The sequence below is a fragment of the Perissodus microlepis genome, chromosome 12, assembly GCF_051167445.1.
Source record: "Perissodus microlepis isolate ML-2025 ecotype Zambia chromosome 12, ASM5116744v1, whole genome shotgun sequence".
Classification (NCBI taxonomy): domain Eukaryota; kingdom Metazoa; phylum Chordata; class Actinopteri; order Cichliformes; family Cichlidae; genus Perissodus; species Perissodus microlepis.
In genome coordinates, this window is record NC_140472.1 from 24,565,045 (window position 1) to 24,588,305 (window position 23,261).

At 41.2% G+C, this 23,261-nt stretch overlaps 2 protein-coding genes across 3 annotated transcripts; both read right to left on the reverse strand.

Annotated features, from left to right (window-relative positions):
* Positions 1–3,144: 3,144 nt before the first annotated feature.
* LOC146376354 (phospholipid phosphatase 1-like) lies at positions 3,145–10,531 on the reverse strand. 2 transcript variants are annotated; one of them, XM_084947056.1, is made up of 7 exons: positions 10,422–10,531; positions 10,048–10,325; positions 7,706–7,857; positions 7,329–7,609; positions 4,562–4,619; positions 4,292–4,468; positions 3,145–4,207 (listed from the first exon to the last, which is right to left on the reverse strand). In XM_084947056.1, exons 2-7 carry the CDS (start codon positions 10,103–10,105, stop codon positions 4,082–4,084), a joined length of 852 nt encoding a protein of 283 aa, XP_084803182.1. In that variant the 5' UTR covers positions 10,106–10,325; positions 10,422–10,531; the 3' UTR covers positions 3,145–4,081. The 2 variants fall into 2 exon arrangements, with proteins under 2 accessions (XP_084803182.1, XP_084803181.1); XM_084947055.1 differs by having other exon boundaries at positions 10,048–10,531.
* A 3,867-nt stretch (positions 10,532–14,398) lies between these two features.
* Positions 14,399–23,154, reverse strand: LOC146376355 (chondroitin sulfate N-acetylgalactosaminyltransferase 1-like). Its single transcript, XM_084947213.1, has 10 exons — positions 22,805–23,154; positions 20,511–21,099; positions 20,337–20,437; positions 20,056–20,234; positions 19,692–19,908; positions 19,109–19,210; positions 18,462–18,643; positions 15,527–15,621; positions 15,364–15,445; positions 14,399–14,776 (listed from the first exon to the last, which is right to left on the reverse strand). The coding sequence occupies exons 2-10, from the start codon at positions 20,871–20,873 to the stop codon at positions 14,496–14,498; spliced, it is 1,602 nt and encodes a 533-aa protein (XP_084803339.1). The 5' UTR covers positions 20,874–21,099; positions 22,805–23,154; the 3' UTR covers positions 14,399–14,495.
* Positions 23,155–23,261: the final 107 nt, after the last annotated feature.

Genomic DNA, 23,261 nt, shown 5'->3' on the forward strand with positions numbered 1-23,261 from the left:
TTTCTTAGCTTGTTTTTTTTCTTATCCACATAAATAAATTCTCCTGAATTTTTTAACTTACATAACATCATCTTTTTTTCACTGACCGCTCTTAAAAAGTTGCCATTTCACATTGTGCTCTGAGTCGCTTGTTCCTCCAACAGCATCACTGCCTGGCAAGATATAGTGAGACATGTGACAGAGAGTGAATGGAGATGCTTTCAATAAGCGCTATTGTTGATGTCAGTGTGACAAGAGAGATTAGGGTGACCAGATCTCAACAAACTAAATGTAGGACAAATCCAGTGTTTGTCTGGGACAAAGTGGGACATGTCAACAATGCTGGGCGGTAGACAAGTATATTTTATTTGAATGCAACTTTTCCATCACTATTGTAAAGGAAATATAATAAGAACAATAGGAAGCTGAAGTTTGGTCTCATGCAATAGTCTATCTCTGGTGACAGTCTTTGGGTTTCAGTAGGGATACATCCATTGCTTGGCATACCTTTTTTGAGCTATATCTAACAATTGTAGCAAGTTTTAGCCAAATATGACACACACATATTTTATCATTACTACATACTGCTGCATCCTTTTATGTGTCATAGTTTCCGTCATATTCACCATAATCTGCAAAGCTTGTGACTTTTTGGTAACTTCCCTGATTGGCATAGCATTAGACAGGCTAACCTTAATTTGATTATAATAACAAGCTTTCCCTCCACATGCACTGGGAAAATAAAAATGCAGTGCTGTCCCAAATAAACATGGTCATCTGGTCATCTTAAAAGAAATTTTAGGCAACCTAATTGGTCAAAGGTGAAGCTTTTAATCACCAGATACACTTGAACTATCTATATATAATATTATTACTACTATTACTACTTATTATCCTTTAGCAGTCCTACATGCCAAAACTGTGAAACACCAAATCATAGTCCACCTAGAAAGCAAAGTGTGTCTCCAGTGTGCACAAAGGAGCAGTGTGCCCCTAAATCAAATTTGCTCTGTGGGGTTAGGAGTTTAGTCAAACGAGCAACAATAGTCAACTGTCTCTGAATTTTTCATATCATCACATTCCTCAAAACTGCCACCAGGTGTATGTTACTGTTTGTGAATATCCAAAATTATGTGGGAATTACCGAGTCTTTAACAGGAACTGAAACTGTACATTTGCACGTGAGGTGATTTTAGACATTCAGGAAGGAGGAAGTTTGTCTCTAAGTGGAAGTTAGAGACTGATCTTTGTACAAAATATAGTTATTAGACTGCATTAACAGCCTATGAGACTGATTTGAGGTCAGGTTAGTATGTAGGTTTGTTTATGTCATCTACCCATTCTGCCATACTTGAAAATGAAAGCTAATATAAACTTCTCCAACCAGCAGTGGTTATTCCATAGCCATGGCTGGCAGAGTTCCATGGTAGTTACAATATAACCAGAGACACTATCAGTGATCCTTTTAGAGAAACTTTGGTGTGAGTGACCTTTGGTGTGCTGGATCCACCACTTAGAGATTAAGCAAGCTGACAGAGCTTTGTTCAAATTACTTTATTGGACCATTAGCAGCAGGTTTGTTTTTTTATTTAAACTTTTTGTGATAATTTGTAGTCATAGAATTTATATTTTCAGATAACTAAGCTGCTCAGTTGCGCTGGGAGGCTAATGCATCTCAAACCTTCTGTTTGAGAGGGGAAGCAAGTGAGGAAAACAAAGCTGTCTATAAGGTAGAGATGCTAAAATGGCTTTTTTAGACAGGGGGTAAACACAGGGCAAGGAATAAAGATCAGTTTGAACTGTGAATCCTGCAAAGCTACTCAGTTACTTTTGGCTGCTTTCTTGTTTCCCTAACAGAGCACCACAGGAAATGGATCCACATGTTTGATTTGGCACAGATTTTATGTCACAACCCTTTCCTGACACAGCCCTGCCATCTGGGCTTGGGACTGGTATTAGAATCACACCAGCTCGTGTCCACCTGAGGGTGGGTTTGTGTGTCCAACGGGTCTTGAACTGGAGTTCTTTCCATGTTCTGTGCAATATTTTTGGCTCATGTGCAATATCCTTGGTATGTGCAATATTTTGGTCCCAGTAGAACTACCATCTCCACCCTAAATGACCATAGCCCCTCCACCCTTATTTATTTATTATATTATATAACTGCCCTTGTATACAGACCCACAATGTTTCTGTTTCAATGTTTCTTACACATACACCATGTATATAGTTTCACTCACATAAATGTATACATATACATTGCTTTTTGTTTTATTTTACTTATTATTTCCCCCTTGTTGTATATTGGTTTCTCTAATTCTTACTTTTGCACCTTTGTGGTCCAGCTACCCAATTTTGCTGTGCAAGAAACTGCACAATGACAATAAAAGGCTCCAAGTCTCTCTTTTGCATGTAAGGTAAATGTGTTAACCACCACACAGAGTGTGTTAATACGTTAAAACTCCAGTTAGCCACAACTCTTTTGTGTAATTTGATAATTAACTAGTCTAGTCTATAACTAATGGACGGGTGGAAGCACATTTTAATTTGTTGTCCACTTTGACCTTACTTCCAGCAGAGACCTCTCCTGCTTTCATCTTCATTTAGAAATGTTTTTAGTTCACCACAAAGAATCACAAATGTCCTTATGATGCAAACATACTGTAGCTGCTTTTGCATTGAGATTAAGATAATACTTTAACTATTTCTTTAACTATTAGCAAGTGCATAAATGAGCTGATTTACCCTATTTAAAATCACAAACCAAAATTAAACAACTTTAGTACATCTGAGCTGATATTTGTGCGTTCTACTGCTATTACTGAGTGCTAAAGAACTAGCTAGCATGCAGGTAATTAAATCAGGTTGATGGGATTTCAACTCTAAAGAACATTCTTACCTCAGTCATTTGCAACCACAGGTGACAAATGTGTAGTGATAGTCTGCCTGTTAGCATGCTTACTGGTGCTTACCCTATATATCCACATATCCATAACATCACTTGGAAAACAAGTATCCTTTGATAAAATCCTCTACATTTGCATACTTGCGGTTTAAAAGGTCACCTAATCTAAATGACAAGCCAAGCCAGTGTTTTGTATTAATAACTTTTAGGTTTTAGTGTGGATTCTAATTTTCCAAATAATCATCACTCTATTCCTTCCCTCTTTTTCAGTCCTTTTATTTTCCCAAGACATTAAATTAGCTACTCTGCAGCAGCAAATTAGTCTACTTTTGTAAAATAAATAAATAAATTCACAAGTCACTAGTTACTTGCATTGTATCTACACTGTATTTTTGAACAGATAAGGCATAAAAGGATTAGCTTATTTTCTTTGATTCAAAGTAGCAAAATGACATTTTCTTTATTATTTGTCTCATTTCTTCCCAGTATTGGAAACGGTACTTTTAAAAGCTTAAATGAGGACAGAAACATAGCAATTTATACAATCTATAAAAGAAACAAAAAAAAGTCAATAAACTGTATTTTACATAGATTCAATTATATTGGGGAAATTACTTAACAGCAGGTAGCAGCAAAACTCTAAGGCAAAAATAAACATAAGATTTCTCAGTTCACTCTATTTTAAGGGCAGTCTTGGTTTTCTTATTCACAGGTTTCAGGCCTCTAAACGCCTGCTTGCAGTGCACACACAGACACTCTTTATATTCTGGGCAAAAGGAATTCCATTCATTCATGATGGTAGGATTAAACCAATACGCAAGAGTAACCACATTTCCAGAAGCTCACACTGTAAATTAAAACATAAAAATAACTTAAACCCAACATGCTGTGTTTTGTTTTACGGCTGCATAATAAACAGCATTATGTTGGATTTAACTAAAACTCGCCAGGAAGTCATGCTTCTTTTGCGATGCAAGTCTCATCCTCTGTAGTGCATTTTCTTCCTGTGACCAAAGTTTCATAGCTACACTAGGTAGCAGCTAAAGCCTGCAGGCTGTTGCAATGGCTACTGCATGGTGGCAAAACGTGTTCAAGACATGCACACAAAAAACGGACAGCAATTTAAAACAAATTCTTCAGTTCCATGGATTTAAAGGATAGAGGTCCCCACACTGTACTGTCTGTTGGGCCTCATGTTCAGTCAGTGCTGCCATAGTGGTTCCCATTGGAAGGGTTGTCCTGTAAACTGGCATGTGAGGCTTCTTCCTCCTGTGTCACCACTGGCTCCACTGGTTGTGAAAAGAAGTTTGCGACACAGAAAACCTGCAGGAAACGTGAGAAAGTTAGTACTCTAGTATTGTAACTGTACTAGAAATATTTAAAAAAGAATAATAACATGAAACTTACTGTTAGAACAGCCACTATACCGCCCTGCAGAAGGCCAGCGAGCACATCACTCCAGTGATGTTTGTAATCGGACACCCGAGATAGACCCACATACACTGCAGTAGCAATCAGGAAAAACTGAATGGTGGGACGCAAAAGCCTCGCCCATTGTGACCTCAGCCGGGCTTGAATGTATAGCTACAGTAGCAAGAGAGCAAATACCAAAGATTTTAGTATCTCCTCTTTAACAAAGCAACAAATCAGTTTGTATTAAAGACAATATATACTTACAACAAGGAACAGCATGCAGTACATAGAGAAGGATGAATGACCAGAGTAGAAGGACAGTCTACAATAAATAAACGAGAAATTGAAATTTAGAAGAAGAAAAAAAAATAATAATCAGCCTTTTATGTTTAAGTCCTTCTGTCATAATCAGTGTCTAAAACTGTCCTGTTGTACACCATCCATCCATCTTCTTCCGCTTTATCCGGGGCCGGGTCACGGGGGCAGCAGCCTAAGCAGAGAAGCCCAGACCTCCCTCTCCCCAGCCACCTCCTCCAGCTTATCCGGGGGAACACCAAGGCGTTCCCAGGCCAGCCGAGAGATATAATCTGTCCAGCGTGTCCTGGGTCTGTCCCGGGGCCTCCTCCCGGTGGGACATGCCCGGAACACCTCACCCAGGAGGCATCCTTGTCAGATGCCCGAACCACTTCAGCTGGCTCCTTTCGATGTGGAGGAGCAGCGGCTCTACTCTGAACCCCTCCCGGATGGCTGAGCTTCTCACCCTATCTCTAAGGGAGAGGCCAGCCACCCTTCGGAGGAAGCTCATTTCCGCCGCTAGTATCCGCGATCTCGTTCTTTCGGTCACTACCCACAGCTCGTGGCCATAGGTGAGGGTAGGGACGTAGATCAACCAGTAAACTGAGAGCTTCGCTTTTACAGCGTCTGCATCACTGCGACCGCAGCACCAATCCCTCTGTCGATCTCCGGTTCCCTTCTCCCATCACTCGCGAACAAGACCCCGAGATACTTGAACTCTTCCACTTGGGGCAGGAACTCATCCCCGACCCGGAGTGGGCACTCCACCCTTTTCCGGCTGAGAATCATGGCCTCAGATTTGGAGGTGCTGATCCTCATTCCCGCTGCTTCACACTCGGCTGCGAACCGTTCCAGTGTGAGCTGGAGGCCATCACCCGATGAAGCCAACAGAATCACATCATCCGCAAAGAGCAGAGATGAGATTCTGAGGCCACCGAAGTGAAAGCCCTCTGCCACTTGGCTGCGCCTAGAAATCCTGTCCATAAAAATTATGAACAGAACCGGTGACAAAGGGTAGCCCTGGCGGAGCCCATCACCCACCGGGAACGAGTCCGACTTATTGCCGGCAATGCGAACCGAGCTCTTGCAACGGTTGTACAGGGATCGAATGGCCCGTAGCAATGGGCCAGACACCCCATACTCCCACAGCACCTCCCACAGGACACCCCGAGGGACACGGTTGAATGCCTTCTCCAAGTCCACAAAACACATGTAGACTGGTTGGGCAAACTCCCATGCACCCTCAAGTATCCTTGAGAGGATAAAGAGCTGGTCCAGTGTTCCGTGACCAGGACAAAAACTGCATTGTTCCTCCTGTATCTGAGGTTCAACTAGCGGACGAACTCTCCTTTCCAGCACCCTGGCATAGACTTTCCCGGGGAGGCTGAGGAGTGTGATCCCCCTATAGTTGGAACACACCCTCCAGTCCCCCTTCTTAAAGATGGGGACCACCACCCCGGTCTGCCAGTCCAGGGGTACTGCCCCTGATCTCCACGTAACATTGTAGAGGCGTGTTACCCAGGACAGCCCTACAATGTCCAGAGCCTTCAGGAACTCGGGGCGGACCTCATCCACACCAGGGGCTCTGCCACCAAGGAGTTGTTTAACTGCCTCAGTGACCTCGCCCCCGGAAATTGGCGGGTCATCCCCGTCATCCCCAGACTCTGCTTCCTCCTCGGAAGACGTGTCAGTGGGATTAAGGAGGTCCTCAAGTATTCCTTCCACCGTCTGACAATTTTCTCAGTCAAAGTCAGCAGCGCTCTGCCAGCACTATACACAGTGCAGGTAGAGCACTGCTTTCCCCTCCTGAGACGCCTGACAGTTTGCCAGAATCTCTTCGAGGCAGTCCGAAAGTCTTTTTCCATGGTCTTTCCGAACTCCTACCACACCCGAGTTTTTGCTTCAGCCACTGCTCGAGCCGCGTTCCGCCTGGCCTGTCGGTACCTGTCAGCTGCCTCCGAAGTCCCACAGGCTAACCAAGCCCGATAGGACTCCTTCTTCAGCCTGGTGGCTCCCTTCACCTCTGGTGTCCACCATTTGGTTCGGGGATTACCACCACGACAGGCACCAACCACCTTGCGGCCACAGCTCAATGCAGCAGCTTCGGCAATGTATGACGTTATTTTTGTGCCACTATTCTGAGCGCACGTAAAAAAAAAAGTTTGCAGGTGCAAGTGTTGTATTTTGAGGAGAAATTTATTTTGAGCGAAGAAAAGCTGAATTTGAGTGAACAAAATTCATTGCTGCGTGCAAAAAATGTATTTCCGTGTTTGCTATTATCCATACACACACACAATAGCAGCCCCTCTCACTCAGTTTTTGCATTTGCACTCGCTCGCAATGTGCTGCTTGCGCTCTCAACATTTCTGCCCGTGTGTGCTCAACTCTTTCCGTACACCGTTATATTTGTGCCACATAACCAGCCAATCACAGACTTGGATGCAAAAAAATCTGATTGGCTGTTCTGGTCTCCAATCAGCTCGAAATGACGAAATGCAATATCCCAGAATCCATTTCATCCAAAACTGAAACGAGGCGGTGGCGAGGTACACAGAGTGGCGGAGTTTGAAATATTACTCTTTCTGGGTCACAAAATAAACTTTTAAGATATTTTCTTGCAAGAATGGTGCTGTGTAAACTTCAAATATCTGCTCGATTTATCAAGACATTACATATTTGCAAAAGTGCTCTAACGTTTTCGGAGATGTTTCATTTGGTTTGTGCTCAGGATCTTTACCTGGCTTCATCCACCAGAAATTCATCCCCACTGCAGGTGAAGTTCACGATGTATCCACCAGCTTTGCAGTTGATACGATCCCACACTGGGTTGCATACAGCCAGGAAGTTTGGCCTCAAACGACCAATGGAGTATTTGGCTATGTCCGTCAGAGACTGGCTGGCAGCAGCTCCAAACACGTAGCTCCCCACAGCTTTGTAAAGACATGAAATATACTTGGTCCCCAAAGACTGGTTCCTGACGCGCGACAGGTAAACAGAAAGGCACTCTCCACATACGATCTGAGGAAAAAGATCAAAAGTGGGGGGAAAAATAGTCACACATGTTGACCAAAGGCAAAATAAGAGGCTTGTTGTAGAAGAATACTCCTGACTTACTACAATCAGTGTGAAGGGGATCATGACTCCTCCCAGCAGCTGGTAGGATATGGTGTCCTCTTTGAGCGGGTACCTGATGGACTCATCGTTACAGAAGAAACCCCGTTTGAAAGGGCTGTGTTTTGGGGTAAGGATAAAAAATGGAAGCCCAACTAAAAATAAAATGGAGCAAATGGAACAATTTCAGATTTCAGCTCATCTTATGTCATTAATATTTGCAATGCTGCTGCTATACAATGCTTTAAAAAGTGTTATGATTCAGACACAGGAAACATGATCTGTCTGGATCACACAGAAAATCTTTCTTCTCGAAGAGACACTTTCAACGCTTCTTCATTGTGAGATTTCCCTTTGTACTCCTCCCAAAAAGGGCATACTATTTCATAATTAACTGCCTGAGGCCTTGAATTACTGCAAAATCATTTTTCAAAAAGTAACCAGGCAAATCTGTGAATATACAGCAGGAAGACAATTTTTATTGGCATATAAGTCACATGTTTAGCGTTAAACACTGAACCCATGATGTTAATCTGTACAGAGAACACCATAACATATGAAACGTGCTCTTCCCTTCCCCTGTGGCTTCTTTAGACATTACAAAACTGCACCGTCTCTTGGCTAAACTGAAAACAGTATTGCAATAACAGGCATATTTCCAAACATAAAGACTGAGGAATCATTGGTATTGATGCTTTTAGGCTAAATGACCAAATATAGAGTCACTGAAGCACAAAGTAAATCGTTCTGAAATCCTGAATAAACTTGAACTTACTGTTCAGGACATATGAGGTATAATCGTGCAGAAATTTTAATTACGCAGATCAAACAATAAAATAAGGAACCAGTTCATTAACTAGTTTGTTCATTTTCTGTCTTCTTTGTTGACATCAGGTTGAAATCTGTTTAAAAGTACAGTACAGTTTAAAAGTGTACTGTTTTGTTTTCATTTTAGTTAGTTAGTACAAACAACTTAATCTTTGTCAGGGATTTATATGGTCCCCTGGCCATATGGTCCCCTGCTCAACCAGTCAGCTAAACTGGCATCCCCACCATCGTGAACTTTAGAGCTTAACATGCTAAATTGGACCTGGAGAGTCTAAGAGTCTAAGCTCTTGGATTTTGGGAGAATTTTCACAGTTTGACATAAAGGTGAATTTGTCAGAAGCTCCACTTCACTCCAAGACTTGAGCAATGTGTCTACATACAGCTGATTGCTCCAGAGCAGCAGAATGACAAAACCTCTGCTTTTAAAGACATGCTCACACTTGCTGATGAGCAATTAATCAAGTGCATTTCACTAGCAGCACAAGGCCGCTACTTACCATCTTAATTCCTAGGAAGCAGGAAGGGTGTAGTTAGTTTTTCACAGGCCTGCATGTAGTCTAGATATATAAGACTATATATACACATGCACCTTATTGAAGTATGACCATAATACGCTATATGTTATTTCAGAGATGAACACTGTACATCTGTTTGTTTGATAACTGAAAAAACTCTGTAATCAGTGCACAGAGTTGTTCAGTCCTACTTTTAACACAGCATTCAAATGCTGCTTATACAATGATGCATCCAGTATTGTTACTGTTTTGCATGGATACTTTTACTGCAGTACAACTTAAATGCAGGTATTTCACTCATTTCACGTAAATAAATGGATTTCAATATTTCTTTCAATTATAAGTTCTGCTTAAGAATTAAAAACAGGGTAAAAATCAGAGACTCAGTTTTTCCAGTCTGACTGGTGCCAGCTCCAAAACAAAACAAGCAATGAGATGTACGACTCAGCATTGCACAGTCAACCACAAGACCCTGACTAAGCAGTGAAGCAGGAGTGCCTTGTAATCACAGGGAAGGGTTTGAGTGTCTGCCTGTATCTGTCCTTATCAAACACGGCAACTATCAAACTGAAGTGAGTGTCCCAGATACAAGGTTCAAGGCTTTTACAGCTATCACTAAAACTCCAGTCATTGTCTTTTATTGCATGATTACCTCAGCCCTGTTGGATCCCTTTCGCAGACGTGCACCAGGCTCTGTGCTATGATTACATTTCAAACAGTGGGCTAAAAATACGGATTTGCTCGGGAAACACAAACATCTTCCTGCCAGGTTACCTAAACCTCAAGCCTTCCCATGAGCATTTACATAATATATATCCATACCATTTGAATAGATTTTCTTTGACATCAACTTTATCTAACGTCTCTGACAGATCACTCCTTTAAATTCAGTTTGATGTAAAAACAAATCCTACGAAACAAACCTTTTGTTAGATATTGGTAGCCGATGAATAAACAGTTTAAAAGATGTCTTCAGGTTGGGACAGAATTTGATTTACATACCCAGGATAAGACACGCGATATCCAGCGCGATGAGAGGGATTCCCGTGGATTCAAACATGTTGCTCCTTCTTGCTCTGGGGGTTTCTCCCTTTAGAATAAATGGACAGTCCCGACTGTCTCGGCTGCTGATCGGCCGTCGGCTACTTTTTGGAGTGACGAGATGCAGCCTATCTGCTGCACATGTCTCGCTACTCAGTCCAGAAAATTAAAACACACCAGGGTCATTATCCTGGAACTGCCAAGGAGCTTCTAAATCTACCGGGGAGGTAGAATATACTCTGGGAGTTTTAAAAAAAAAGGAAGAAGAAGAAGACACTTAACTAAAGGCTAAATCTAATCTAAAAACACCACCACACACGTGACGAGCCTCTCACCCTTTGAGCTGCTCACAAACCATCATAACTCAGCGGGATTTCTTCTGTTCATAATACCCTCCAGTCCCCAGATGAAATATTACCGGTGACTCAGTGACACAAGCGCCTCTCTCCAGTTGTGATTAAAGATGCCTTCACTGACAGCTGGGAAAATATGTAATTTCGCTTAATCCGCCATTCAGGCCTACCGATACATAAGAATCGAATTCGGCTATTTTAACGACAATTTAAGTGGATAATTAATCAATATATATAAATAATGTTTGTAATAATGTTTCCTCCCCTCCTGTTTTTAGGAGTTTTGAGGGGCTTGAGACCTAAATCGCAACAAAAACCAATAGAGATGAAAGTTTGTTTAACCGGTTTTAGGGTTGTTTAATGCAAATCTGTAAAGTTCTAACTGGTGACAGGTTATTTACTTAATTAACAGGATGTCAAAAGAAGTAAAAATATACAGACAGGCGCAAACAGACTAAAGTCCTGTTAATTTAAGAAAACACCATGAGGAGTTTAGAATCTCTTTTTGCCCTTGGAAACATTTTGTTGAATTTCCGAAGGATGCCTGAAGGCAGCACTCAACGTGGAAGCGGTAATAGGAATCTTAGACCTATGGCGTGCCTGTGCTCTCTGCGCCAGTCATGGGCCGATACAGAGCTGCTCCTCCCTCAGGAGCTGTAATGAGGTTTCAACGCCACTGCTATTAATAGGAGAGAGCTTCCGTAGGCCTAATCGGTCAAACATATTGATCTGATGCAGCAGGGTTTATCCTAGTATTCCTCCTCTGTGGCGTTTAAGGGTCTGTGAGTAGAATCACCCCACTTCTCCCTTGATTTGCGATCTCAGTAAATCCTTTTCCTGGTGAATTTATCGTTTCAGTCCTTAGTTTTAAGTATTCTTTACTACAGCATGATGTTCATTTCTTAAATTGTGGTTCCAAGAAGAGTAAAACTGATCAGATTATGATTTCATGAACCAGCAGGTGACCCTGCTGCTTCAGGGAGCTTCCTCGGGTTGAGTGTGTGTAGCAAGCATTTGAAAGAGAACCAAAACACATTTCCTGTTGGATCAAAACATGGGAAATACTTCTTCCTCGAACATACAGCGTTGTACTGTTTGCCTTGTTTAGTGTTTTGGGGTTTTCTTGGAAAACTGCAGGGAACTTTAGGGATAGTTTTTGACTCTTCGTTTCCCTTACTCACTTTCAGGAGTTGGGGAGGACCCAGAACCAAAATTGCTTCTTAAATAGGAACTTTGCAAAGTTAAAATAGACCTGTTCTGTTAAATGACAAGAGGAGCGGAAAAATAGACAGCATAGGCGACTCCAGATGAAACACTCAATGCGTCATGGGAATCCCCAGCAGCCCAGACCTATTGCAGCATAACTAAGGGAGGATTCAGGGTCACCCGATCCAGCCCCAAGTAAAAGTTTTGTCAAAAAGGACAGTTTTAAGCCTAAACTTAAAAGTAGAGGCGATTTCTGTCTCCTGAATCCAAACCAGAAGCGGGATATGGGAGAGGGGTCTGAAAGCAGAAAGCTCTGCCTCAGGCTCTACTTTTAAATACTCTAGGAACCATAAGCAAGCCTGCAGTGTGAGAGCAAAGTGCTCTAATTGGGTGATGCGGTCATTAAGATAAGATGGAGCCTGATTAATCAAGATCTGATATATGATGAGAAGGATTTTAAATTTGAATATGGATTTAATGGGGAGCCAATGAAGAGAAGCCAATATAGGAGAAATATGCTCTCTCTTTCTAGTCCCTGTCAGTACTCTTACTGCAGCATTTTGGATTAACTGAAGGCTTTTCAGGGAGTTGTAGGACATCCTGATAATAATGAATTACAGTAGTCCAGCAAAGAAGTAATAAATGAATGAACTAGTTTTTCAGTGTCATTCTGAAACAGGATGTTTCTCATTTTGGAGATATTGCAAAAATGAAAGAAAGCAGTCCTGCATATTTGTTTAATATGTGCATTGAAGGACACTTCTGGGTCAAAAACGACTCCAAGATTCCTCACAGTGTTACTGGAATATCAATCTGTGTAGGATCACATTGTTTACAGAGTTTCCCCTGTTTCCAGCAGTTTTGAAGTATATTTATTTGGCAGTTTAATGTAATATTTAAATACCATCTGTATTTTAGTACAAAGACTCACCTGACCAAACAAAATAAATCAGTCTGATCGCAAGCTGTAACAATTGTCATTACACCCTAAGCCTTATTTTACCTTAACCCTTTAAAACCCACATATTTCAAACATTACCTGGACTTATTTTGTTATTTTGGCTGTAAAATTACAAAAAATTCTTATCTTTCAAGAAACATGGTAGCTTTGTGCTGCCGTGATACACACAATATCCCTGTAAAGCATTATAAATTATTTCCTAATTTCCTGGACGCTCCTTTTTCTTAAAGATGAGGTGTTGCAACCTCTCGCTTAAAAGCCTACGTGTGCAAGAGGTGCTACAAAAACCTCTACAAAACATTTATTTATAACTACTTTAAAATATTAAAGTAAGTAAACAAAGAAAAGGAAAACAGATAGACATCAGGGTCTCCAACAAGCAAGATCCCCTCACTCTTACTAGGAAGAAAAATACAATGCTTAAGCTCCCTGGTGGGCCACAGAACAGATTCAATTTCATTCAAATTTATTTATATTTCACAACAGATTTGTTCTGTTAAAAAACAGGAACAAATCACCAGCAGAACCAGGCTCAGGGAGTGGCAGCCATTTCCTGTGACTGGTTGGGGGTGGGAGGGGTGAGACAGGATAAAAGACACACTTTGGAAAAGAGCCGGAAATTAATAACAGCTAATGATTAAATACAGAGCGCTGTGAAAAAGGTAAGTGAAACTACAGACAACCCTTATAAATCTTTTCCCCAACATATAGGAAAGTTTAGTTAAACAGAGCAGAACAGGTCTGACAGGTTTCCCATGGTTCATCTTTTAAGATCACGTGAAGTTCACACTGACCAGCAATACTCCTGCAACCACACAAAACAGAATGCTGTTCATCTATGGCAATAAGGTGTGGCAAATGAGGACCAGAGAGAGAGCAGATCTGTTTCATGAACAGGCCACAGAGATCAGTGGTTATAGCACCAGGGCCTTTGGATCTGACCATAAGCAAATGGGGCCATAACTGGATATGACAGCAGTCTGCAGTATGAATTTCTTTCATAGACTTCATCGATTCTCATATTTGTTTTGGGTTTTTTTTCTCCCTCAGTCAGGTTAAGTTGCCTATAATTTATCTTAATACTATTTGTGATATATTTCATGTTTTGGTTTCCGTGTTTTGCAAAACATTGGATAAAATAAAATGTTTTGATCTGTCAATCCTGTTTAACTAGCGAAACTCTTAATTACAGTGATCCCCAAACCGTGTTTTCCCTTTTTTTTTTCTTTCCTTTTAAGATGGTTAAGTAAGAAAGATCAGAAAAAAGATCAGAAGAAAGTGGCAAAGCACCTTAAAGTTGTTTGCCAAACTCAAAAAATCGAGGAAAAAAAATGGGGAGAAAAATGAAATATTTCAAACAAAGACACAGTTAATGCTGGCAGTTCAGCTTGTGCTACAGGGCAGCAGTTTAGGTCACTGGTTGAGCAGGTGCCTGTATGCCATAGAGTGGGCTGGGTCTGACCAGCACCCATATGCTGTGTGTCTTCCCCAGGTCGCTCTCCTGTCTACTCTTCACTGCTGAACTGTCAAATAAAGGCTGAAAAGCCCAAAAAAAATCTTAAGAGAGAGTCTATAGAAGTGTTTTATTGGTAATAATAATAATTAATTTTTTTTATTTTTGCTTTAAAAAACTCAAATGAAACATGTGATTCAGGTTCTTTATGTCCTTTCAACAAACAGATGCTTTTTGTCATCGCGTCTTTTGCTGAAGAAACTTACAGTAACCACACCGAAAGAAACTTATTAGATAAGGAAAAAACACACAGGAGACAAGCAGATAAGATGTCTCAGTTTTATCAACACAAAACATAACATGAATCTCATCATGAACTCATCACAAAACATCCTCTTTATCAGTGAATTATAATGTTTTTATTATATAACTTCTCTCATGAAGTTCCTCGTTTCATCTGTTTCTGAGCTTGAACCTGAATCTCTTGTTTGGAGAAGAGCTCCCCCAGCTGGCTGTGCGAAGCTTCGCTCATGGCTTTTGTCTGCATACACATCTTGTACTTGTCTGGAGGAAGCTCATCTGCACAGCTCTTCTCGTGCCACAAATGGAAAAGGCTGCGAGTTGGAAAGCGAATCACCATCAGCTTACTGTGAAGGTACTTCCTGTACAGGTGCACATCCTCCAGGCCCCAACCTTTGATGCTGCGATCAAAACCACCTGACAGGAGATAAAATCCCAAGATAAATCAAGAAGTTGCTATTAATTTGACTTCTACTGCCCATGACTGTCTTTTTTTAACAGCCCAATCAACCAAAATTTAAAGCAGATCTGAAGCTAACTAGTCAATTAACTGGTTAATTAGGTAAAGTTCAGTTTTGGTTATTTTAACATAAATGAAAAGCAGTTAAGCTCCTCGGCAGATTATATGTATAAGAAATATCTAACCTAAAATATCGAACCCGTTTTTCTAACATTCTATAAAAGTGAACTTGACATTTTTACTATATTACTATGTAAAAATCTCTGGTTTGCTATCTTGTAATGCTCCACTGCCTGAGGCTAGCAAATCAAAGTCATTTGGCAGTAAAAAGGAAACAATTATAACTTAAATAAATAACTAAAAGATAAAAATTAACAATTAACATATTTAAAAGAAAAACATTTTGCAGGGGTTTCTTGTGAATAAATTCGAGGGGGTTTGTTAACCCTGAACTTTAGGTTTTTTTTAAGGCTTATCTTTAGTTGAGCAGTAACATTTAACTTTATTCTGTTCCTTCACATGAAATTAATATATCTGTCTTTACCTATGTTGATGAAATCAGACCTGTACTGGCATGTCATGCCGAACCCAAAGTCACGCCAGAATCCGCTCTCCTTCCTTATCACCTGAGGGAAGAGGAGCAGCCAGAAATCACCTCCGGATGACATTTGCTGTAACTGAGCTGTTTGTGTGTTGTATTAACCTACCAGCTGCTGCTGAAGTGAAGGCAGGAGCGTCTGATTTCTGTAGATGATAGATGGATTGTACTGGCTGAAGAGCACTGGGTAGTACACTCTCTTACCTACAAGAACAGTTTAAACAGACACACTGAATCCTGTAACAGGTTACTTTAAAACATTTACAGTCATTTAATGTGCATTTTATATAGCATAGAGTATTACAAAAGTATGTAAACTAATTTAAATAATCTCATATAAATATTACCTTGAACTCAAACAATGAATTTCCTGCACCCTGTATGGAAATAAATAAACCCCCACAACAAAGTTCAAGAAGATGGTTTTTCTTGAAGCAGCTCATAATCTTAAAACTGACCATCTGTAAAGAGATAATTAAGTAATCCTAATTATATAACAATCTTTTCAAAATGTGATCTTCTTTAATAATTGTAATATAGTAGTAATAGTAATATTACAAATAATAGAATATTTCTTAGTAATCTGATTGTGCAGCCTTTTACCATCCATCACCAAACATGTCACACTTCTACAAACAAAAAACAGGAAGTGTAAAACACTAATAAAACAATGATTTTAATATTTCACCTAATGATTCAAGCTGTAGCATGCACATTTTCTATTTTTAACACTTGGTGACCGGTGGGTCTCTCTCACTCTCGGTTTTTTGCTGTAAAAAAAAAACTTTGGCAGTGAGGGGAGAGATGGATTTTTCTTTACTGGCAGCAACAGAGGGTTTCATTGGAGTGAAAAGAATAGAACTGTGTGGTTGGTATGGGAAGCGATAACCAGCAAGCCTGAACAAAGAAATGAAAGAACACAATTTCCAGAGAATCACACTTCAGTGCTATAATAAGAGACTGCTAACAAACTTCCAGAAATATCAGAAATGCCACAAAGACTGAGACAAAATCTAAAAAGTTTCATATTTCTCAAAGCAGACACGAGTTCTGTTACCCCCAAAATTACAGTAATGACTATTCATCAATCATTTATTTACTAAAAGTTAACACCAGTATAAGCTGACTGTTACTTACACGGTGGATTAAAAAAAAAGAAATTTTGCCAGCAGAGCTTATGAATCTCCAAGGGTCAACGTTTGTAAATCTTGTCCTTATTAGCCAAATCGATAAACAAAAAAACTTTTTTATCTAAAAAACTTTAGATATGGGGTGATCGTGGCTCAAGAGTTGGGAGTTCGCCTTGTAATTGGAAGGCTGCCGGTTCGAGTCCCGGCTTGGACAGTCTCGGTCGTTGTGTCCTTGGGCAAGACACTTCACCCGTTGCCTACTGGTGGTGGTCAGAGGGCCCGGTGGCGTCAGTGTCTGGCAGCCTCGCCTCTGTCAGTGCGCCCCAGGGTGGCTGTGGCTACAATGTAGCTTGCCATCACCAGTGTGTGAATGGGTGGATGACTGAATGTGTAAAGCGCTTTGGGGTCCTTAGGGACTAGTAAAGCGCTATACAAATACAGGCCATTTACCATTTTTTAAAATTTCAAACCTATTTACCTTAACCTGTTTATTGCCTCTTCTTGTTTGATAGCTGTGCCCATGTGATTTTTCAGAACAGACAGTGCAGACACATGTGGCATGCTAGCTCTGGCAGATGCCTGTTCAGTGGAGCTGGGCCATAATTTATGAGGCCAGGACCGTGCTGCTCGTTGCATAGCAGCAAGAGCAGATGTGACACTGAATCTCCATCAGCTAATAATCACACACCACGAGGTGTTAAAGATACTGATAGAAATTAGAATTTAATGTTGTTGGCTGACACAGTACAGTAGCAGTTTATTTTTTTGGATTCAGCCACAATAATTTACCTATATTCTGTCCAAAAATGCAAGATATTCTTTCTACCTGCTCAACAGAGCAAATTATTGAAGTGTCACATGGCGCAGGTAAGCTTTTTGGAGACCACCCAAAAACCTAGGTGAACAGAAATTTGCTAACAGTGGCAAAAAGTGTCCCAGTAAGACTAAAAATGAAGCTCATGCATAAGTTCAATAAGGAGGATCTGTAATCACTCATCTGCTGGCTTTCCTGGGCGTTAGGCCCCGTGTCTCTGTGTCTTTACATCACTACCACTTTCCCACACTGTCAGGCTCAATACTGACATCATTACTCCAGTCCAGTCATCTTCTTGTTCATCTTCTTTGAGTCAATCAGCCTCTACTCTCTGTGGCTTAAATCTCTGCTCACTGCTATCATCCCCGCCAGACTCTCATGCAACCCACCTCCTCCCCATCTCCACCTCACAGACACCTTAGTCAGCACTCCATTCAAGCCTCAGTCTTAATCTTCACCACCTGTGCTAAATCCTAGCACTGCTGGGATTCTGTGAGATGATGTGAGAGACCTGATTCTTAGATGATGGGTCATCTAAGTCTAATCGCCAAATACTTTAATTAATTTCTCTATCTTAGTAAATCATGTTCACTTCTGCAAAGGGATTTCTCCTTACTGAACTGTGGGGTAATTTTGAAACCACAAAGATGGTCAAAGAAGTGTTAAGTTTCAAGGGGAAATTCATTTTTAAATATTAATTGGGTCAGTAAACCTTTTACCAGATTTGACTTGTGATTCTATACATGCAGTTTTGTAAGTGGAGCTAAATAAGTGCCCCGAGGCATTTCAAGGTGACTGTCGGGTGACAGGTCTTCCCATTTGCATAAAAATCAGTGTAACCATTGTAAGTAGAACCTGTGGTTTACCTTATATGAGAACTTACTACTCTGTCCTTGAAAATGTTTAACAGTTTATATTGCATGTTGATGACTTTACAGACCAGCTCAAAGGAAAGCGCTCACCTTCAGCCTGAGATCTAATCAACCACAATATTTAATAACACCCACGGAACTGATTTTATCTGCTCCATCAGCTGTAGGTTCTCATTAAGCTATTTTATTCGTGATTGCAGGAACCACTTGGGTGGTCGGGACTCTCACCAGGTTCTGCATTGAGACGACAGGAAGTTAAGAAATCAGCTGTAAAGTGAATGTCAACATCACAGAAGAAGAGCAGAATGTTCTGGCTGCGCCTCCATGCCCTGGCACCCACGTCTAAGCCCCGGCCGCGAGAAAACTCCTCATTCAGCTGGATCAACGTGAAGCTCCTGAACCGAGTCTCTCTGAGCGGAAAGACAGAAAAAGAAAACAGGAGGACTTTCATGGATGTTTGATTAGTCTTAATATTTCTACAGCCTGCAGATATATATGTACAAGCTGTGATGATAACACCACAATAGCCTGCACAGCCACAGCATGTGTGTATCCCTGGAGGTGCAGAAGCCTCACAGGACTTATTTTTGTTTGCCTGCAGCCGTTAAACACTCGTGCCCGAGCACAGACACATTTCTTAAGACTGAAGAGACAACGGGAGTTTAATATTTTTCTTGCAAGTGCACATTATCATGAGAGTCATAAATCTGTAGAGTCTCGTCACAATTTCACTATAACTGATTGATGCAAAAATCTCCAACTCCTGCAAATTTAAGCGTTATAGACAACTCTGGACTAATCTGCAAGCGATTAGTATTAGACATGAGATATTAGAAATTAGATGATGAGTGAACTATGAAATGGTTTGTACATACCTAGTGGTCTGATCCAGCACAGCTTTTACCTCGTCTATCTGATCTCGACCAAAGTAGACCACGGTGAGATGAACCCTGCCGTCCTGCTGGATGCATACCTCTCTAAATGAAACAGACATATGAACAAATGTGGGAAAATTTCAATGAAACAGAGCTGAAAATGACCTTTTTTAAAATTAGGGCCATCTTTAAATCTGTGCATTGTCTCCTTACTAAGAGGCAATGAGTTTTATTGGTTTCCAGATGTATCTCCAGATGTATCTCCAGATGTCTGTGCTGGGATCAGATGTACAGCAAAAATCCCCCACTGTGGGTAGCTGTGGGGCTGTGAGGCCAGGGCAAACCCACACTTATTCCACGTGGACCCCAAGTTGGTGTCTAAACACAAGCCCCACAGCAGTTTTGCCCTTTGGGGCCCTTATATGGGTTTTATATGGCCAAGCCCACTGTGGCCCAGGAACCAGCATGAAATGTGGAGCAACTCCTCACCACATTTCCGAGCAGTACTGGGGTCTTTCCACTGTGGCCCCATGTGGAGTATGTTTACTGGGTGCCTGTTTGTTAATTTACTTCTAAATGTTACCTGAAGTTTTTGATGAATTGTTTGAATGTGTCCACCCTCTTGGACAGAGGTACGATGATGTTGATGATGATGCTTTGCGTGTTCACAATTTCGCTCTTCACTTTCATCACGGGGCCAAAAGGCCTGAAGAGTACAAGCTGCGTGAAGTCCTGTGGACTGTCACCTTTAAACGTCAGCTCGTAAATGCTTCCTCTGTCCCGCTCTGTGCGAGTCAGCCCTGCGATGGAGAAGAAAGCATCATGATATGCATTCTGTTTTATTGGGCCACTAGTTTCCTACAATTTCTTAGCTCTCTGCAAACAAATTAATGCAGTGTATGAAGCTGTGTGTACAACATGAATGAATAACCTGAGGTCTTTTTCACCTTGGATAAAGTCTGAAGGGGAGAATGTGTGTTTTCTCCTGATGTTGTCAGTGTGATGCTTGGGTCCATTCAGGACATGCAGAGCTGTTTCCACAGTCCCTATCAGCTCATCTCTGCGGTCTTTTCTCACAGGCCTCTCCGCTGGATGCCTGGTCAGCCCTGTTTCCAGCTGGTACACGCTGGATGAAAAAACAAAACCCCACTTAACAGCCAACATAAGGTAAGATTTAAGTGCTACACAGCGCTCCAGGGGGCTCCTGCTGCGCCGCTGTCCCACTTACCTCTGCAGGGTGAAAGTGTCAAAAGGAATTAGTGCATATTCGCTGGGCAGCTTCACACCTGAGTTCACCTCTGCCTGGTTCAGTTGGGAGCGGAAGAACTCCTGGAGGACATCATGTAGCATTTACTACTACAGCTATAATGTCACACAAAATGTATTTATTTTCTTGTCCTACCTTCAGATCAGACTGCGTTGGGGTTTTGTGCAAGCTCTCCAAACCCTGAGGTAGGATCCCTTTGATTTTAGCTTTATCCAGGGACTCCTGAAGCTGCTGCGTCCTCTCCTGCAGAGCTTCCTTCAGCTGGTCTATTTGCTTTGTCAGGCTGTTGATATAATGTCTGTGAGAGTCTTCCCTCTCCTGCAGTAAAGCCATGTACCTCTCCTTACTGGTGGCACTTCCAGACCATGGCAAAGACTGCTGGCTGCCGTGAGATACAGGTTTGCAGGCCAGGAGATACAGCAGCAGCACGCAACAGCAGAGGGTCAGCACAATGAGGCCAACACGGGCCACCAGGGCCATCAGCCACCGTTTGAACATGGTGGATTGTCTTTTAAGGAAATCCTAAACACTTAAGGCTAAAGATGCACCTAGGAAAAGACAAGTGACCCATTGTTCCTAAAGATAAATTAAAACATGTGGCTTTTAGTCCTCCGCTTTTCTTGTGATGTCCCCTTCTTTCATATCCTCAGATAGCATCTTGGCACGTGGTTTGGATGGTCATTTGTTTTCAACAAATCTGTTTGTCTTGAAGTGCTGAAAATCACTACAATGAAAAATATACCACTTTAAGTTGTTGTTCCCAATCACTTAGGCTATTTAGAGTAACAGGAGGTAGACCTAGAGATGGCAAAGTTGAAAATGATAGGATTTTTACTGGGAGTGATCAGGATCGACAGGATTACAAATGAGCATATCAGAGGATCAGCTCAGGTTGAGCGTTTTGGAGGCAAAGTTAGAGAAGCAAGGCTGAGATGGACTGGATATGTACAGAGGAGGAAAAGGGGATATGTTGGATAAAGGATGTTGAAGACGGAGCTGCCAGGACGGAGGAAAAAAGGAAGATCGCAGAAAAGTTTCATAGATGTAGTGAAATAGGACATGCAGATGGCTGGTGTGACAGAGGAAGATGCTATAGACGGGGTTAGATACAGACAGATGACCTGCTGTGATGACCTCTGATTGGACCAGTCAAAAGAAGAAGAGGTACATGAACCTTCATTAGTGGTTGTGAACATACAAAGGTTCCAGTATCTTCCTACAGAAATCTGTCTGTGTGTTTGCTTCTTTGGCCATTAACTCATCTAGTCCCATCTACTTGATCAGAACTTGAACAGCTAAAGTTGGCACACAAGTACATCTTAACCCTCTGACGGCCCTTAACGATATGAAATGTTATGATGCCATCATATTACCTTGCAACCACCTAGCCATGGGATAAAATTACCTGTCTTTTACCTTTATGCACCTACAACAACTCATGAAAACATCTTATCATCTTAATTTAATGGCCAGGTTGAAGTGTCTTATAAAATAAGATGTATTTTATGTAAATATTATGTATTTTATACCCCTAGCCTAGAGTTGGTTAGAGGTATAAAGAAAATCTGTACGTGTAAAACATCAAAGCAAACACAGATCTAAGGAGGCAGATTGTGTACCTCTGGACAAACCTGTGCCAGCAGCAGATATACTAGACAAAAAACAAATCGATAGATAAAAATATTTTTTTTTTAAAAAGAAAAAGAAAAAGCACCAAAAGAAACTGAGATAAAATCATGAAGGAAAACCTTGATGCTTTTATCTTCAGTGCGAGTTTTTGTTACTAGTCCACAGCATGTGGCCTTTTTTCATTGCTGTTGGACTGCTGGTTAGATTTAGTTTGGTTGGTTGCTGTAAAACGCACAGAAAGAGAAATACTCTGACCTGACTGCCACAACCCCCGAAAGTGGGAAGTGACAGAAACAAGCATTTCTCTGTGTGTTTCTCTCCACCCTATGTGTATGTGTGTGTGTGTGTGTGTGTGTGTGTGTGTGTGTGTGTGCGCTGCCATAATCAGTTTATTCACAGCACAGTTGGCTCTTTATAACTCAGGTAGAAGCTGATTTTTATGAAAGACACTTATGTTTGCACGTCCATCCAGTCGCTATGTGTTAACATATATGTAGGTATGAGATCATAATATGTTGACCTTTAGAAACTGTGTATAATTAATATAAGTAATTACAAGTTAAAAAGTTTACTATCTCACTTCCATTTAAAATCAGTATTACAGTCATGCCTTTAATCTCTCTCTCTTAATGCTCCTATTAAAGTCTTTCATCTGTTTCACATAAAGCTTTCATCCACCTTCTGGCAGTAAATAAATCATCACATTTATAACTAAAACATTGAAATGTGACCTCAAAGCAAAGTTTTCACTATAAATCTGCAATTAAAGACAAAAAAAAAGATGAAAGAAATGCACTCACCTTCTGCTGAAGGGAAGTTATGATAGGGCATCCATTGTCCTAAACAGCTTGTCTCCTTTACTTTAAAAATGTGTGGAGACATTAAAACATCCCCCTGCCCTATCAAAAAAAGAGGACTGAAGTGCCTTCACAACTGAACTGAGGACCTCCTCTCTCCGTTCCTCTTTCCTCGTAGTCTCCACCTTTTTCCAGCACCTCCTCTCTTTTTCTCTTCCTGCCTTTTCCCTTTTATTACTTTTCATACTTCTACTTGCCCTACAAGATCTCACACCATCTGCCTTCATCCTTAATTCCCTTTCAGTTCTTCCCAGGCTCCGCTCCACCCTTAAGACTACTTAGAAGGCAAACAGAGTAAAGAATGCCATTCAGACTTCGATGCTCTGCCACCTGCAAGCTGCTGTGAGGGAAGTAGCTAGGTACCCATCCGGTCCCACCATTAGGATGGGGTCTTGCACAT

What these genes read in the sequence shown, in the direction of transcription:
- LOC146376355 (XM_084947213.1), bottom strand. Translation starts at nt 20,873, where the DNA reads ATGTTCAAACGGTGGCTGATGGCCCTGGTGGCCCGTGTTGGCCTCATT. An exon ending in CAATTCATCAAAAACTTCAG is followed by an intron (nt 19,211 to 19,691) that starts GTAACATTTAGA and finishes TGTTTCATTTAG; the next exon opens with AGAGGTATGCATCCAGCAGG. An exon ending in CTTCACTTCAGCAGCAGCTG is followed by an intron (nt 15,446 to 15,526) that starts GTAGGTTAATAC and finishes CTCTTCCCTCAG; the next exon opens with GTGATAAGGAAGGAGAGCGG.
- LOC146376354 (XM_084947056.1), bottom strand. Translation starts at nt 10,105, where the DNA reads ATGTTTGAATCCACGGGAATCCCTCTCATCGCGCTGGATATCGCGTGT. An exon ending in TCCCCTTCACACTGATTGTA is followed by an intron (nt 7,610 to 7,705) that starts GTAAGTCAGGAG and finishes CTTTTTCCTCAG; the next exon opens with ATCGTATGTGGAGAGTGCCT. An exon ending in TTTCTGGTGGATGAAGCCAG is followed by an intron (nt 4,620 to 7,328) that starts GTAAAGATCCTG and finishes TATTTATTGTAG; the next exon opens with ACTGTCCTTCTACTCTGGTC.